Raw genomic sequence first — 18043 nt, 5'->3', positions numbered from 1 at the left:
TGTAAATAGTGCTGCAACGAACATGGAAGAGTGTAGATGCCTTTTCTGCATTATTTTTGGGCACTCATACCTTTTATTTTCTCCAACTTTCAGCCCCAGAGTATGAAATAAACTGCTAATATTGGGGTTAGGGAAGATGTTTTCAAAGCAGGCACTCAGCCCCAAATTTGCTTATTTGCTTATTAAATATAAATTTAGTTTTTAGAAACTGTTCTGACATTTTTTAATTTTTCTGATTTTAGTTTTCCCCTGGTTTGGCTTGGATATTGGTGGAACCCTGGTCAAGCTGGTTTATTTTGAACCCAAAGACATTACTGCTGAAGAAGAGGAAGAAGAAGTGGAAAGTCTGAAAAGCATCCGGAAATACCTGACCTCCAATGTGGCCTATGGGTCCACAGGCATTCGGGATGTGCACCTGGAGCTGAAGGACCTGACTCTGTGTGGACGCAAAGGCAATCTGCACTTTATACGCTTTCCTACTCATGACATGCCTGCTTTCATTCAAATGGGCAGAGATAAAAACTTCTCGAGTCTCCACACTGTCTTTTGTGCCACTGGAGGTGGAGCGTACAAATTTGAGCAGGATTTCCTCACAGTATGCATTTTTTAGCTTATCTACAATTTATGGTAATCTTATTGTTAAAAATGACATTAATCCGAGTTGGTGGGGTTATTTTTCCCATCTATAATAGAACTTGAATCTTCTTGAGTCAAATTAAGACTAAATATAAATCAGTGATAGTAAATGAGAATTGGAATCACTAGAAGTAGGGCCTTTTGTCTTTTTATCCTGAAAGAAAATCATCTGAATGCCAACGTAGTGAAGAGTGAGATTGAGAAACAGTTTTTTTTTTTTTTTTTGTGGTTTTTGGGTCACACCCGGCAGTGCTCAGAGATTATTCCTGGCTCCAGGCTCAGAAATTGTTCCTGGCAGGCACGGGGGACCATATGGGACGCCGGGATTCGAACCGATGACCTCCTGCATGAAAGGCAAACGCCTTACCTCCATGCTATCTCTCCGGCCCCGAGAAACAGTTTTTAAAGAAGTCCTTGTGAAATGATTGTTCCCCATTTCATCTCAGGACATGAGCATCTCTTGTTCCTCTTGCTTGCTTCTTGGCACATTTACTACTTAAAGAGGTAGTCTGATCAAAGCAGTGGTTTTCAGACCTCAGCTACCCAGGGTGCCTCTCATGTATTCTGTGCTGCACACTTAGTTATGGGAATTTCTGGATCATGTCTGTGTGTGGGGGGGGGAAGGCTAGCAGGTGCTTGATTTTTATTTTCATTCAGTAAATACTGTAAGAACTGAGGCATAAGTACTTGGAAGAGGGTGGACTGGAAGAGGGTAGAGGTAAGTGGGGGAATTGACGAAGATGCTGACTTTCAGCACACCGAGGGAAATAATCATAATGTACAATTGACATGAATTGTTTTAACTGTTCAAGTTTTTATAGTCTTGGGTTTTTGGTGGTGGTTTTTAGTGGTTTCTTTTATCTGACTAAAGGAGAAAGGAGAGGGGAGATTTTCCTTTTGTGGAAGTCTCATAGTAGAGTAATTTAGTAGGCTAAGGAGAAAACCTTTGAATTTTCAGGACTCTGTTAAGGTGCTCTTTGGAACCATTCAGAATGTTGTGAAAGTCCATTGTTATTTAGTGGTCCAAAAAGCCCCTACAGAGTATATTTTGTATCTTAGGAGTTGGTTCTTAGGCAGTTGGCATTTCTCATTTATATGTATCAGCAATAGCCTCATAACTGGGGAAATGGCACAGTCTTGGTTATCAGATCCTATTGGGCATTAGGAATAAATTTTTTTTTTTAATTTTTGGACCACACCCTGTGATGCTCAGGGGTTACTTCTGGCTATGCGCTTAGAAGTTGCTGCTGGCTTGGACCATAAGTGATACCAGGGATCAAGCCCAGGTCCATCCTGGATTAGCCACATGCAAGTAAAATACCCTACTGCTGTGCTGTCACCCTGGCTCCATGGAATAAACTTCTTTTTTTAAAGTTTTTGAATCATACCTGGTGATGCTCAGATGTTATTCCTATCTCTGTTCTCAGGAATCACTCTTGACAGTGCTTGGGAATATATGGGATGTCAAGGATCCAACCTGGGTTGGGCACACACAAAACTTGTACTATGTCTCTAGCCCCAGAATTAAGAATAATATTTGGGGCCAGGATGGATGGTGGTTCAAATCCCAGCATCCCATGTGGTCCCCCATGCCTGTCAGGAGCAATTTCTGAGCTCAGAGCCACGAGTAACCATGGGCGCCGCCAGGTGTGACCCAAAAAACATTAAAAAAAAAAAAAAAAGGGCCCGGAGAGATAGCACAGCTTCGTTTGCCTTGCAAGCAGCTGATCCAGGACCAAAGGTGGTTGGTTCGAATCCCGGTGTCCCATATGGTCCCACGTGCCTGCCAGGAGCTGTTTCTGAGCAGTCAGCCAGGAGTAACCCCTGAGCACCGCCGGGTGTGGCCCCAAAACAAAACAAAACAAAAAAAAACAAAAATAAGGAATATTTAATCAACCACAGTGAAATTTTTTTTTTTTATCAATAATGAGTTGAGTTTACTTTGTTTATTTTTGGCCACATGAGGCAGTGCTCAGGGCTTACTCCTGGCTCTGCACTAAGTGATCACTCCTGGTAGGCTTAAGGGACCACATAGAGTGCCAGGGATCAAACCTAGGTTTGTTTGTGTGCAAGGCAAGAAACACATTACTCGGCCCGGAGAGAGAGCACAGCAGCGTTTGCCTTGCAAGCAGCCGATCCAGGACCAAAGGTGGTTGGTTCGAATCCCGGTGTCCCATATGGTCCCCCGTGCCTGCCAGGAGCTATTTCTGAGCAGACAGCCAGGAGTAACCCCTGAGCACCACCGGGTGTGGCCCAAAAACCGAAAACCAAAAAAAAAAAAAAAAAAAAAGAAACACATTACTCATTGCACTATCTCCTTAGCCACACACTATTTTATAATTCATCTGATATTTAGACTAGGATTCATGATAACACTTTAGGATAATGTGAATTATGAGGAGGACATGAGGCTATTTGGGTTTGATAGACAACAAGGAAGATCCCCAGAGGCCACCAGTATATCTGATTGGAAATGAAAATACTGGCACTTGAGATTGTCTCAGGAGCTGATTTTTTTTTTCTTTTTGTTATTTTTTTTTTGGTTTTGGTTTTTGAGTCACACCCGGCAGTGCTCAGGGGCCACTCCTAGCTCCATGCTCAGAAATCGCTCCTGGCAGGCTTGGGGGACCATATGGGATGCTGGGATTTGAACCACTATCCTTCTGCATACAAGGCAAATGCCCTACCTCCATGCTATCTCTCTGGCCCCTCGTTTGCTACTTTTTTTTTTTTGGTTTTTGGGTCACACCCGGCAGCACTCAGAGGTTACTCTTGGCTCTACGCTTAGAAATAGCTCCTGGCAGGCACGGGGGACCATATGGGACACCGGGATTTGAACCAACCACCTTAGAGGTTCTGGATCAGCTGCTTGCAAGGCAAACGCCACTGTGCTATTTCTCCGGGCCCAGTATTATTAATTTTTAATTTTGGATTTTGAGCCATAGTTTGTGGACTCAAGGATCACTCTTGGAGCGGTGCCTTAACCTTTCTCCACCTCTAAAGTTGGTTGTAAAATAGGGAAATTGGGGCCGAGAGTGATAGTGCAGTGGTAGGGTGTTTGCCTTTCACTTGGATGATCCAGGATGGATCTGGGTTCGATCCCTGGCATCCCATATGGTCCCCCAGCCAGGAGTGATTTCTGAGCTCAAAGCCAGAATTTGTCACTGGGTGTGGCCCAAAAACCAAAAAAAAAAAAAAAAAGGAAAATTGTTGGGGCCAGATCAAGAGTACATTGAGTAAAACTCTTGGCTTGCATGTTGCTGACCCAGTCTTGATTCTTGACAGTGTTGCTTTGAGCATTGTGAAATGTGGCCCAAAAACAAACAGACAAACAAAAACAGAAAATTGAGATTGGAGAGAGAATATAGTAGATAAGTGGTTTTACTTTGCATATGATCAACCTGGGGTGAGTCCCTTGCACCCCAGATGGTTCCCTGAGTCCTACTAACAGAGATCTCTGAGCACAGAGCTAAGCAAGCCCTAAGCCTGAGCACCATCAGGTATGGTCCAGAAACCAAAAAAATGAAAAAAATTAAATATTTTATAAAATGTTTCTCAAGTTGCTTTTTCTTTTCTTTTTTTAAAATAAACTCACAGTCTCAAAGTGCTTCCCCAGTTCATATTTTTTATTGTTGGTTCTGGGGATAGGGGAAGTTCTTATGCCCAGCTGTGCTTCGTGCCCTGGTGGTAATAGACATTAAAATTGGGCCTCCTGCACCATGCAATCTGTTGGCAATCTCTCTGGCTGTGATAGTATTTTAGCATTGTGTATTGCTAACAATCCTCCCCTCCAAAGACTTGGAATGAATTTACTGAGAAACCGTACCTTCTGGTGGGTCATATCTAGACCTTTGATTTCAGATAATAATGAGGCACCCCTTATTGTACTCTTCATAGCCTGTAAGGCGAAGGTTGGGATCCGTATGGCTTTTGCTATATGTCACCATGTGCTCTTGGATGTCTGAATCCTTTTCTGATAGTATTGTTGCCATAATTGTGCTCCTGACTCATGCTCTCTCTTGTGTTTTGCTTGAATTTGGGCACTTAACTCCCAACGGCTGTTTTTTGGGCAATCTGTGGGTACAGATACACAATTGTGTCAGGTCACATCTTTGCTTCTAGATCTGCTTGCACGAATGACACATTTGTGAGTGTTTCGTAGTTGGTTTAACACAGAGGGAATGTAGGCCTTGCTAAGTGGACTTTTCTGTTTGAATTCTTAAAGTCTGAATATGTTTTTTATTTTACAGATAGGTGATCTTCAGCTTTGTAAACTTGATGAACTAGATTGTTTAATAAAAGGAATTTTATACATTGACTCTGTTGGATTCAATGGACGGTCACAGTGCTATTACTTTGAAAACCCTGCTGATTCTGAGAAGTGTCAGAAGTTACCATTTGATTTGAAAAATCCATATCCTCTGCTCCTGGTGAACATTGGCTCTGGGGTTAGCATCTTAGCAGTCTATTCCAAAGATAATTACAAGCGCGTCACGGGTACCAGGTAGGTCTCTGTGTAAAGGCCATTGCTTACTGTTAAGTAGTGGGTTAAAATAGAATCATCAGCAGGCAGTGCCTAAAAGTATACTTTTAAGGGCCAATTAAAATGATGTGAAAAATTTTGACCAAGCCTGTGGCTCAAGTCTCAGAGTATACTTGGCCTGTGTGAGCCCCTGGGTTTGGTTCCTGGTGCTCCGTGGCCCCTGACCACAGGGTGTGCCTCTAGTAATATCATCACTGCTGGGTTCGGCGCCTGCCACTGATAATAAAAATTTGGAAGTGTGAAGTGTTTGTTTTCCAGGGGATGATGAAAACAAGTGTTCCTATTGAAGGAGTCTGGTTCTTGTGATCAAATTTTCTTTATTTGCTACTGTTTGAAATTTTACTACTGTAGTTTTATAGAAGATCTCCCTAGTGGATTACTTATGAGCCAATTGTCCTTGATCTCAGAGTATGGTGTGGTATATATAATTAATCAGGCTTGCTTTAGGTAGTATCTTATTTTATTTATTTGATCTTATCTTATTTGGTTTGGTTTTTGGGCCACACCTGGTGACGCTCAGGGGTTATGCTTGACTATGTGCTCAGAAATCGCTCCTGGCTTGGGGAACCATATGGGACACTGGGGGAACCATGGTCTGTCCTAGGCTAGCGTGCACAAGGCAGATGCTTTACCGCTTGTGCCACTGCTCTGGCCCTTTCAGTCATATCTTGAGTAGAGAAGGCAAATAGCAAATTTGAAACCATCATTGCTCTTCATGCACATGCATGTGACACAGAACCAGGGGATGGTGTGATACTGAATTTTTTTTTTTTTTTTTTTTTTGGTTTTTGGGTCACACCCGGCTGTGCTCAGGAGTTACTCCTGGCTGTCTGCTCAGAAATAGCTCCTGGCAGGCACGGGGGACCATATGGGACACCGGGATTCGAACCAACTACCTTTGGTTCTGGGTTGGCTGCTTGCAAGGCAAACACCGCTGTGCTATCTCTCCGGGCCCTAATTTTTTTAATTGAATCACCGAATTTTAAGTTTTAATTTGGGTCCCCAGTTTTCCTCAAGAACAAACTCGCCTCTGGGGCAGGCACTTTTTCTTCTGCTAATGTCCTGTGCTAAGTGTTCCCTTCCCCGATTTACCCTCCACCCCTCAAAGCTTCTTTCTGTTAAAGACCAGTTCTCAAGCTCTTGGATTCTAGTACCTTTGGGTATTTGTTATTCCTCTACTAAGTGTCTTTATATCCTGTATATGAGAGACATCATTTTTTTTTTTTTTTGGTTTTTGGGCCACACCCGGTAACACTCAGGGGTTACTCCTGGCTATGCGCTCAGAAGTCGCTCCTGGCTTGGGGGACCATATGGGACGCCGGGGGATCGAACCGCTGTCCGTCCTAGGCTAGCGCAGGCAAGGCAGGCACCTTACCTCTAGCGCCACTGCCCGGCCCCGAGAGACATCATTTTTGTGTCTGTGACTAACTTCACTCGGCACGAAAATCTCCAGATCCATCACTTTGCAGCAAATTGCATGGCATCATCTTTTCTTATAGCTAAGTCATATTCCATTGTATATATATATGTACTATGATTCTTGGGCACTTGAATTGTTTCCAGATTTTGGCTGTTGTGAATAGTGCTACAAGGAATAGAGGACGCAGATGTCCCTTTTGCATTGTGCTTTTGGGTCCTTGGTGCTTTTGTGTGACAGGTGCTAAAGTACTGAGTGGTAGTTGGGGAGGGTACTCATAAAAGGATGACTTAGATAGCTGAGAATAGATGTGTTTGGATTTAAGGATCAGAGATCACTTGAATAGGAAGTTGGGAATAAACATGACTTGTAATAGAACAGGATGCTATAATTTATTTTGCATTTTGGGCCACCCCCTGTGCTGAATTACAGGGGTTCATCCAGGTGATTCCTGGGGGAGAGACCATGTTTTACAAGATGTAGAACTTGGGCCTTCTGCAGGCACATTATGTCCTTGGCCCGGTGATCTGGTTTGGAAAGGTTTAATGTTGAGAAAATTTATTTAATGGGGGAAATTTTGATATGTTAGGATGTTATGGTGAGAGTGACAAGATGCTTGCATGAGGATGATGCCACAGGATGGGAGGGAGAGAGAGCCCGGGAGGAGGTGGACCATGATTATGCATTTGCATCATTTGTGTTTGGCTCTTTGTTTTCTTCTTTTCATAAATTTGTGACTTCTACATGACTGGTTTGGGGCAAGAGTAGATCAAGAATACAGTTTTTAGTTCCTTTCCTATTTTAAATCTGTTACAAAATCTTATTTTTTCTTACAGTCTTGGAGGAGGCACCTTTTTTGGTCTCTGTTGTCTTCTTACCGGCTGTACTACTTTTGAAGAAGCTCTTGAAATGGCATCTCGTGGAGATAGCACCAAAGTGGACAAGCTAGTGCGAGACATTTATGGAGGGGACTATGAAAGGTTTGGACTGCCAGGCTGGGCCGTGGCTTCAAGGTAAGGGGCATATGTGGTCTTAAGAAATTTGAAAATAAAAGATTAAAATTTGACCCTCATTTCTTTTAAACATTTTTTACACACTATAAAACCTTGTATAGTGTCTGATTTTTTTTTTTTTTTGGATACCAGTTTGTCTACAGAATTGTACTAACATCACTAAACATAATTCAATTTCAGCATCTCGAGAGCTACCTTGTATTTCTTAGTTATCGCATATTTTTCTACCCTTTAATCCCTGCTAATCATTCACCTGTTTATTTTTGTTTAGTTTTGGTTTTGGTTTTTGGGTCATATCTAGCAGTGCTCAGGGGTTACTTCTGGCTCTATGCTCAGAAATCTTTCCTGGCAGGCTTGGGGGACTATATGGGATGCCTGGATTCCGACCATCGTTCTTCTGCATACAAGGCAAACGCCCTACTTCCATGCTATTTCTTCGACCCCCATACACCTGTTTTCTATCTTTGGAAACACATGCCTATTTTGGAAACTTAAAGAAGTGGTATTATATAATACATGACTTATTTTCTTGGTATTTATTATTTTGATTTTATTGATTTTTTTGATTTGGGGTCATAATTTGATTTACTCCTGGTTCTTTGCTCAGGGATTCCTGACTGAGTTTGGGGACCATCTGGGGTACTGTGGATTGAACCTGGGGTCAATAGTACACAAGGAAGCCTTTATTTTGGGCCACACTTGTGGCACTCAGGAGTTATTCTTGGCTCTTCGTTCAGAAATCGCTCCTGGCAGGCTCGGGGGACCATATGGAATATTGAGGATAGAACCTGGATTCGTCCTGGGTCAGCTGTGTACAAAGCAAACGCCCTACTGCTGTGCTATCTCTCTAGCCACAAGCAAAGCTTCTTACCTGAAGTACTTTTTACTCTAGCACCCTATCATCGTATTTTTATTTATTTATTTATTTATTTATTTATTTATTTATTTATTTATTTATTTTTTGGTTTTTGGTTTTTGGGCCACACCTGGTGACGCTCAGGGGTTACTCCTGGCTATGCGCTCAGAAGTTGCTCCTGGCTTGGGGGACCATATGGGACACCGGGGATCGAACTGCAGTCCATCCAAAGCTAGCACAGGCAAGGCAGGCACCTTACTTCTAGCGCCACTGCCTGGCCCCTATTTTTAATTCTTTTGGGGGGGGAAGCACACCTGATAGTGCTTAGGGGTTACTTCAGACTCTGAGCTCAGGAATCACTCCTGGTGGACTCGGCTGACCATATGAGATGTTGGGGATTGTACCCGTGTTGACTGCATGCAAGGCAAATGATCTACTTGCTGTACTATTGTATTGCTTCAGCCCCTCATTGTGTTTTTTTTTTGTTTTTGTTTTTTTTTGTTTTTTTTTTTGGTTTTTGGGTCACACCCGGCATTGCTCAGGGGTTACTCCTGGCTGTCTGCTCAGAAATAGCTCCTGGCAGGCACGGGGGACCATATGGGACACCGGGATTCAAACCAACCACCTTTGGTCCTGGATCGGCTGCTTGCAAGGCAAACGCCGCTGTGCTGTCTCTCCGGGCCCCTCATTGTGTTTTTTAAAAAACTATTGAGTTGTAAGAATTCTTCTATGTTCTTTAATAAATACCTTATAAAGCTCATAGCTTACATTTTCTTCTTTTTTTAGTTTTTGAATCATGCTCTTGGCTCTGCACCCAGGAATTAATACTGATGGTGCTCAGTGGACCACCTGGGATGCCTGGGCTTGAACCCGGGTTTGCCAATGTGCAAGACAAGTGCCAGACCTACTGTTGTAATTCTCTGGCCCCTCCATTTTGGTGGCTACACCAAGTGATGTTTAGGGGGTGACTCGTAAGTCCTGTGCTTTGGTTTGCTCTTGGCTGTACTCTGAGGACCATATGATACTGTGAATTTAGCCTTGCTTCCTGGAGACTAGCGATAGTACAGCTCTGCTTGGGTACTTGCCTTGCATTTGACCAACCTGGGTTCAGTTCCTAGAATCCCATGTGGTCTCTTAAGCCCTGCCAGGAGTGATCCCAGAGTACAGAGCCAGGAATAAATCCCTAAGCACTGCCAGGTGTGACCCTAAAAACCTGGTCTCCTGCATGTGAAGAATATAAATCAACTTGCTGAGCTTTTTCCAGTGCTGGACATTTTTGGTAAGGGGCTGGGTGTTGTGGGATGTGGATCATACTGACAGTGTTCAGAGGCTCCTCCCTGCTCTGTGATCCTTCCTGGCCATGTTCACGGGATCATATGCAGTCTGGGAATTGAATCCAGGTCTCTTACATGCAGCGCAAGCACCTAACTCTTGTACTATCCAGCCCTTGACATTGTTTTATCTTAATTTCATTTTTGAATAGCTTAGAAATAAAATAGTTTTTGAGTATTGGGCAACCAATTTTTTTTTTTTTTTTTTTTTTTTTGTTTTTGGACCACACCCGGCGGTGCTCAGGGGTTACTCCTGGCTGTCTGCTCAGAAATAACTCCTGGCAGGCACGGCGGACCATATGGGACACCAGGATTCGAACCAACCACCTTTGGTCCTGGATCGGCTGCTTGCAAGGCAAACGCCACTGTGCTATCTCTCCGGGCCCTGGGCAACTAATTTTAGTAATAGGAAATTCACTAAGGTGTAGATTTTATTACCTATGTTTGCTTTATTTGCTCATTGGTATCAGTGTTGTTTCTGATTATTTGAGTTTGTATTCTGGCCACTTTGTTACTAATGTGGCAGCTTTTTTCTCAAGTTTTCTGAGATACATTATCTTCCTAGGAAATTTGAAACACTTCAGTAGTTTACTCTGAGACTCATTGGTCTGCACTCGGTAGTGCCCCTGTCAGACATTTGATCAGTTTGTCATTGTACCCATTCAGCTGTGTGATTGAGGATGGGGTATTTGTTCTGTCCCTGTTGCAGAAGGAGCACACAGTGTTTTTTTTTTTTTTACAGGATTTGATCAAATGCCAACAGAATGTGAGTGAGGATAATGGATATCAAAGTTAGATTTGGAAAGATAGGGAAAATCAGACATTTGCTTACTTAGGTAGATTCTTCTGTTAGAAACTTTAATCTCTGAGAAGATGATTATTTGTAATGAATTCTTAAATATTGAAAGTGTCACCATAAAAGTTGCTTTTATCATTAGAGAGTTAAATGCAAGTTGTAATATTAGGTCTGGGTTGCCATGGATCAATCATTGGGGTGTTTTTTCCCTCCCTTTACAGCTTTGGAAACATGATGAGCAAGGAGAAGCGGGAGGCTGTTAGTAAAGAGGACCTCGCCAGAGCAACTCTAATCACCATCACCAACAACATTGGCTCAATAGCAAGAATGTGTGCTCTTAACGAAGTAAGGGGGTACAGAGTTCTCCGGCAGCCCTGAGCGAAACACCCAACTCTCACTGAAGGGGCATCGGTAGCTTAGAGTTTTTTTCTCTTTTTTTTTTTTTGGTTTTTGGGTCACACCCGGCGGTGCTCAGGGGTTACTCCTGGCCGTCTGCTCAGAAATAGCTCCTGGCAGGCACGGGGGACCATATGGGACACCGGGATTCGAACCAACCACCTTTGGTCCTGGATCGGCTGCTTGCAAGGCAAACACCGCTGTGCTATCTCTCCGGGCCCGAGTTTTTTTCTCTTAAGCAGAGACAAATGCTTCAAATAGATAATGAGAGGAAGGCAGGAAAATTTACTCTGCCCTTCAATGATGGGGACTGTCAAGGGGTAGCGACTGGTAATGAGCCATATTGACAGACTTTCCGGGCTCTTGACTGAGCTCTTGAGTCCCCGGGATGGAATCCAGAGGAAGCCACCGATGCTGGGGCCTGGCCGAGTGGGCGGAGCCACGCCACCAGCTGCCCTCCATGCAAGGCGAGATGTCTTCGTGCTTTCAGCTTCTTTACAGTGCTGCCTTGTAGCATTCAGGTCAAGCAGCATTGTACAGGGCTATGAAAGAACCAAGAATGGCCTTCCCTTGAACGTCCACTGGGTGCCGCTTTCTAAGCTTGTCCCTGTTCACAGAGTTTTGTTGAAAGTGGCTGTTTTCAAGAGTAATCCTTGCAGGGGCCTTAGAAAGGAAACTTCACAAGCAAGGTACAAAGGTCTGGTCACAGTTGTAATGAAAAAGAAACTTCCAGTAATTAGATTCCTCTCCTTTTATTTTTTGCATGCTTTTCTGCCTTACTTTAAGGCATTTTAGTTGGTGTCCATAAAATTTCAGACATTTAAATACTATATTCTTTATGACTATATTTGATTGGATGCTTTTTTAATCGTAAGTAGTTCACAGAGATCTCGGCATTCAACTCCAAAATGAAGCATTTGAATCTATTCTTTGAATTTTATTGTTGTTAAGGGGCTTACTGAGGAGTGCAATTTCTTGCACTTTAATCTTTAGAGTACGGTTGTAAACCTTAATATTACTATGAGGACTGAGCCGATTTAGATTATCTTAGCACTAAATGATTGAATGTTTTCCACAATTTGACAATTGTTGGTGGAATTTCAATTGTTTTTCCTTTTTTTTTTTTGTTTTTGTTTTTTCGGGCCACACCCATTTGATGCTCAGGGGTTATTCCTGGCTAAGCGCTCAGAAATTGCCCCTGGCTTGGGGACCATATGGGACACCGGGGATCTAACCATGGTTCTGATCCTTGGCTAGGGCTTGCAAGGCAGACACCTTACCTCTAGCGCCACCTCGCTGGCCCCTTAATTGTTTTTCTTTTTTTTTTTTTTTTTTTTCTTCTGGTTTTTGGTTTTTGGGCCACACCTGGCGTTGCTCAGGGGTTACTCCTGGCTGTCTGCTCAGAAATAGCTCCTGGCAGGCACGGGGGACCATATGGGATACTGGGATTTGAACCAACCACCTTTGGTCCTGGATCAGCTGCTTGCAAGGCAAATGCCGCTGTGCTATCTCTCCGGGCCCACCTTAATTGTTTTTCTTTTTTTCTTTCTTTTTTTTTTTTTTTGGTTTTTGGGCCACACCCGTTTGACGCTCAGGGGTTACTCCTGGCTATGTGCTCAGAAATCGCCCCTGGCTTGGGGGGACCATATGGGACGCCGGGGGATCGAACCGTGGTCCTTCCTTGGCTAGCGCTTGCAAGGCAGACACCTTACCTCCAGCGCCACCTACCCGGCCCCCTTAATTGTTTTTCTAATTTTAAATAGTTTTAAAAGTTTTGCTTTCTTTAGTGAGGGCAATTTTTTTTTATTAATCTATAACATTTGCCTATCAGTGTTACTTGTTTTGAAATTTTCTTTTAACCTTACAAGCTTTTACTTAATAGTAACTGTCATAGTGAACACAAATGTTTTTTCCCGAGGGTGGGGGGCGCGGAGAGATAGCACAGTGAGTAGGGCATTTGTCTTGCACACAGCTGACCTGGCATCCCATATGGTCCTTCAAGCCTTCCAGGAGTGATTTCTGAGCTCAGAGTGACCCCTGAGTGCTTCTGGGTGTGGCCCCAAAACAAAACAGTACAAAGGTTTTCCTAATTTGTGTTCTCCTATGACATTGTCTGGTATTCTTTGTGGCCAATCCAATTTAAATATCCTTGTCACAACTGGGCCAAATGTGAAAGTGTGATCAGTCACGCAGCTTTTTCAGGGCTGTGTACATGTGCTTTGCTGTCGGGGTAGCTGCTTGGAGGGAACAGAAACGATGATGAAGACTAATTTCCTGTTTTTGATGTGCTCAGAACATTAACCAGGTGGTATTTGTTGGAAATTTCTTGAGAATCAATACGATCGCCATGCGGCTTTTGGCATATGCTTTGGATTATTGGTCCAAGGGACAATTGAAAGCACTTTTTTCAGAACATGAGGTAAGCAGATTTCTTTATTTTTTGTTTTTTTTAATAGTATTATTTATCTATTTAACACTGTGATCACAAATACGATTGTAGTTGGATTTCAGTCATAAATAGAACACCCCTTCTTCACTAGTGCCATATTCCTTTCACTGTGCCCCCATCTTTCTCCTCCCTCCCCTCCCCCGCCTGTATTTGAGACGGGCTTTCTACTTCCTTCACTCATTGACATTGTTATGATAGATCTCAGTATAGTTATTTCTCTAACTGCACTCACCACTCTTTGTGGTGAGCTTCCTATCGTGAGCTGGTCCTTCTGTCCCTCATCTCTGGGATTAATTTCAATAATGTCTTTTATTTTTCTTCAAACCCATAGATGGGTGAGACTATTTTGTGTCTCTCTCCCTCTGATTTATTTCACTCAACATAATAGATTTCATGTACATCCATGTATAGGAAAATGTCATGACCTCATCTCTCCTGACAGCTGCAAATATTCCATTGTGTATATATACCAAAGTTTCTTTAGCCTTTCATCTGTTGAAGGGCATCTTGGTTGCTTCCAGATTCTGCAAGTAGCAATGCAGTGAATATAGATGCGCAGAAGGCATTTTTGTGTTGTGTTTTTATGTTCATAGGGTCTATGTCTATCCTTAGGAGTAGTATAGTTGGATCATATGGGAGCTCAATTTCCAGTTTTTTTGAGGAATTTCCATATTGTTTTCACTTTTTCAAAAAAAAAAAGGAAAGAAATCCTATTTAATTTTGTATTTTAGGATAAAACCTTTCCCTGTTTTTATCTTTGAACCCCTTTCCGACATAGAACATAGCTTGTTTTCTTTGGTTACTTGAAAAGATTTTTGTTTTTATATTTTTTATTTTATTTTTTTGGTTTTTGGGTCATACCTGGCAACGCTCAAGGGGTTCCTCCTGGCTCTACACTCAGAAATCGCTCCTGGCAGGCTCTGGGGACCATATGGGATGCCCGGATTCGAACCACCGTTCCATCTGTGTGCAAGGCAAATGCCCTACCATTATGCTATCTCTCCGGCCCCAATTTTGCCCATTTCTAAAGAAAAATAACTGACAAATATCATTGCATGTTTTTGCCTATGTGTCTGATATTCTGCTTAATTGACATTATATGCTTATCATTGAGTAACATCCTAAACCCTTGATTTCTTTTTTTAGGCAAACTTAGCACTTATTTTTAAGTGAATATATATTTTTACCAATTTTTAATTAAACAGATTTTTACAACCAGTTCAGTACAAGTCTGAATCTCTCTAGAATTAACTGAGGCATTGTCTTGTCTGTCGATTGTATATGACCATTTCTCCTGTTAGGCCAATTCCTAACTAGTTTCTTAGTTTAGAATATGTTAGACCAGGGGCCAGAGAGATAACATGGAGGTAAGGCATTTGTCTTGCATGCAGAAGGACGGTGGTTCGAATCTCGGCATCCCATATGGTCTCCCGAGAATGCCAGGAGTAACCTGAGTGCTGCCATGTGTGACCCAAAAACAAGAAAAGAAAAAAAGAAAAGAAAAAAAAAAGGAATATGTTAGACTAATATATTGGGGAATATAACCAAGGGACAAACATCTGTCTTCGTGTATCTGAAGAATTGTTTTTGTTGCTGAAAACTGGCCTTTTTATCTCACTAGTCTGAAGAGCCCAGTACTTGGTTTTAAAGCTATTTAAATTTTTTTGGGGGGTCACACCCACCATTGCTTAGGAGTTACTCCTGGCTCTGTGCTCAGAAATTGCTCCTGGCAGGTTGAGGAGATCATTTGGGATGCCAGGATTTGAACCAACATCCTTCTGCATGCAGGGCAAATGCCCCACCTTCATGCTATCTCTCCAGCTCCAAAACTATTTAAAATTCTTTAGAAATTTTTTGTTTGTTTTTGGGCCCACACGGTGACACACTCGGGTTACTCCTGGCTATGCGCTCAGAAATTGCTCCTGGCTTGAGGGACCATATGGGATGCCAAGCGATTGAATTTTGGTCTAGGTTAGTGCCGTAAGGCAAAAGCCCTACTGCTTGCACCACTGCTCAGGTCCCCCTTTTCGATTTTTTGTTTGTTTTTGTATTGGGGCTGCACAACAGTGGTACTCAGGGGTTATTCCTAGCTCTGTATTCCTGGTGAGCTCAAGGTACATATAGGATGCCGAGGCTGTGTGCAAGACAGCTGCTGTGCTATCGCTCTGTCTAGATTTTTTTGAGCCATGTACAGGACACTCTTGGCTCTCTGCACTGAAAAATTATTCCTGGTATGCTTGAGGACCATTTGGGATGATGCAGATTAAACCTGAGTTGATCACATGCAAGTACACACTACCCTCTGTACTCTCATTTTAGTCTCATCTTTTGGTTTTTTAAGTGTCATGTATGTGATCACATTCAGCCCTCATACATGTGAGGCTTGTCTTTTGCAGTCACATGTCTGAGTCACATGTTGTAACTGCCATAGTCAGTTCAGTTAATGTGCATCTTCTTAGATGGAGACAGAAAGAAAAGCCCTCTTGTGAGAATTCGGAGTCATCTCTTGACACCTGTATGCCACAGTCATGTAGGCTGGACTATTGTCTCCCGACATTCTCAATACTTACTAACTGTAAGTTTCTACCTCTGACCACCTTCCTCGCTTTTTAGTTTGTCCTGTACTTCACACTTCGTTTTCTTCTCTGGTTACTACCACTGCTGTTCTGTTTGTGCTGTTGCTGCATTGTGGAAGTTTATTTTTGGCTCTCAGTTTTAAAATATTCTCCTGTCTACACACTAGTAGTGTGTAGATGCACTGCTAGTACATCAGAATACAGCAGGAAGGGTGTTTGTTTCGCATCTAGCCCACCCAGGTTGATTTCAAGCACTGTGTATAGTTCCCTGAGCACTGTCAGGAACTAGTCCAGAGCAAGAGCCAGATACTGCTCCGGCCTCCTCTCTTGGTTTTTAGTCCTTTCCGATAGTTACTTGTTTCCAGAGCTGGCCTGGCACTTGTCCTCCCTCACTGCCGCACCTCTTACTCTAGCCTCTGCGTGCCTTGGGCTCCTCTGTGGTATAGGTCCCCATTTCATGTTGCCTTGGACACTCTTGTCTCCACCTGGGCCAGTGAGTCTTTAGGCCACCATGTTACAGGCCAGGCATCCACGTTCTTTTGGTATGTGATGGGTATGGCACCATGTATGGAGGGCAACCCTCTTTCTTCTGTGTCCCTGCTTTTTTTGTTGTTTGTTTTGGTTTTGGTTTTTGGGCCACACCTGGTGATGCTCAAGGGTTACTCCTGGCTATGCGCTCAGAAATCACTCCTGGCTTGGGGGATCTTATGGGACCCTGAGGATCCAAACCAGGTCCGTCCTAGCTAGTGCAGGCAAGGCAGATGCCTTACCGCTTGTGCAACCGCTCCGGCCCCCATTTCCCAGTTCTTTTTTTTTTTGGGCCACACCTGGTAACGCTCAGGGGTTACTCCTGGCTATGTGCTCAGAAGTTGCTCCTGGCTTGGGGGACGACCATATGGGACGCCGGGGGATCGAACCGTGGTCCGTCCAAGGCTAGCGCAGGCAAGGCAGGCACCTTACCTCTAGCGCCACCGCCCGGCCCCATCCCCTCCATTTCTTACCTATCCCCAGGTGCCCCAGGCCTCACGTCCCACTGCCCAGGTCACAGCCCACTGCCATCCTAACTGCCAGTCAGGGTTTGCCTCACTGCAGGCTCGAGGCGGCCATGTAGAGTGACTCATGTCACTGATGGCTCTTCCCAGTCTGAATGTCCTCAGAGCCACTCTGCTCCACTCCGGACCAATCTTGGACTCTGTAGCACTAGAGTCAAAGGAAGGTGGCAGTCAGGATTTTGGATCGGGGACTTGGACTGAGTAATCTTGTGTGTTGCAATTTAAGTCATTGGGAAATTGCTTATTTTGGTTTTTGTTTTTCCCCCTCAGGGTTATTTTGGAGCGGTTGGAGCACTTCTTGAGCTGCTGAAGATCCCCTGATCATTACTGGGGAGAAGTTCCTGGAACCTTCTACATTGTGGATTTTTTAAGGAGATTCACTTTTATGATTGTTTATTGCCTGAATCAAAGCAAGAAAGGACAAGTGTATTTTTTAAGCCATGAAGATAAACCCTTAAAAATTCAGTCTAAAGATAAACCAACCAAAAAAAAAAAAAAAAAAAAAACCCTCCCCTAGCCATGGCAGGAGGATTTGCCATGTTCTTGAGTGTGGCCTCCTTAAACTTGCTTGGTTTTGAAATAGAGCACACACTCCCTGGAGTCCCTTCAGGGGAGACTCTTAGCTCTTCTGTGTTGAGCTAATGGTTTTTTGTCCCACTTGAATTTGGCTCAGTGTAAAGCAAGCTACTCTGTTCCTAAACTAACCACCATGTTGACAATATGGCCTTGGAAATTATCTGTGCATTACTCTCCTGTATGTAGTCTTGGTGTACCATGAAAATGTGTTTTATTCCAGGGTTCTGAGAATGTCAGAACGTAGCTGCTTTTCTGCCCATTGAACTCTCAAATGTGAGGGTGGGCAACTCTGGATGCCTTTGCCCAGTAAAAGTGGGGCTTCCTCGGTGTCCCTGCATCACAGGACAGGGAAGTAAGTTGTCTAGTCAAGAAAATCTCTGGAAGACTGACCTGACGAGACAT

General features: G+C 43.4%; 1 protein-coding gene across 1 annotated transcript in view; it reads left to right on the top strand.

The window, feature by feature from the left end:
- The window catches only part of PANK2 (pantothenate kinase 2), a 37952-nt gene extending 20126 nt beyond the window's left edge, over positions 1–17826 (top strand). Inside the window, exons 2-7 of the mRNA XM_049779275.1 lie at positions 243–595; positions 4887–5140; positions 7433–7609; positions 10814–10937; positions 13282–13407; positions 17336–17826. Coding sequence (XP_049635232.1) covers positions 243–595; positions 4887–5140; positions 7433–7609; positions 10814–10937; positions 13282–13407; positions 17336–17386 — 1085 coding nt within the window. The 3' untranslated portion in view covers positions 17387–17826. The remainder of the gene's footprint in view (positions 1–242; positions 596–4886; positions 5141–7432; positions 7610–10813; positions 10938–13281; positions 13408–17335) is intronic.
- Positions 17827–18043: the final 217 nt, after the last annotated feature.

Source organism: Suncus etruscus, chromosome 9 (genome assembly GCF_024139225.1).
Source record: "Suncus etruscus isolate mSunEtr1 chromosome 9, mSunEtr1.pri.cur, whole genome shotgun sequence".
Taxonomy (NCBI): Eukaryota; Metazoa; Chordata; class Mammalia; order Eulipotyphla; family Soricidae; genus Suncus; species Suncus etruscus.
This window is presented reverse-complemented; position numbering and strand designations above follow the sequence as displayed.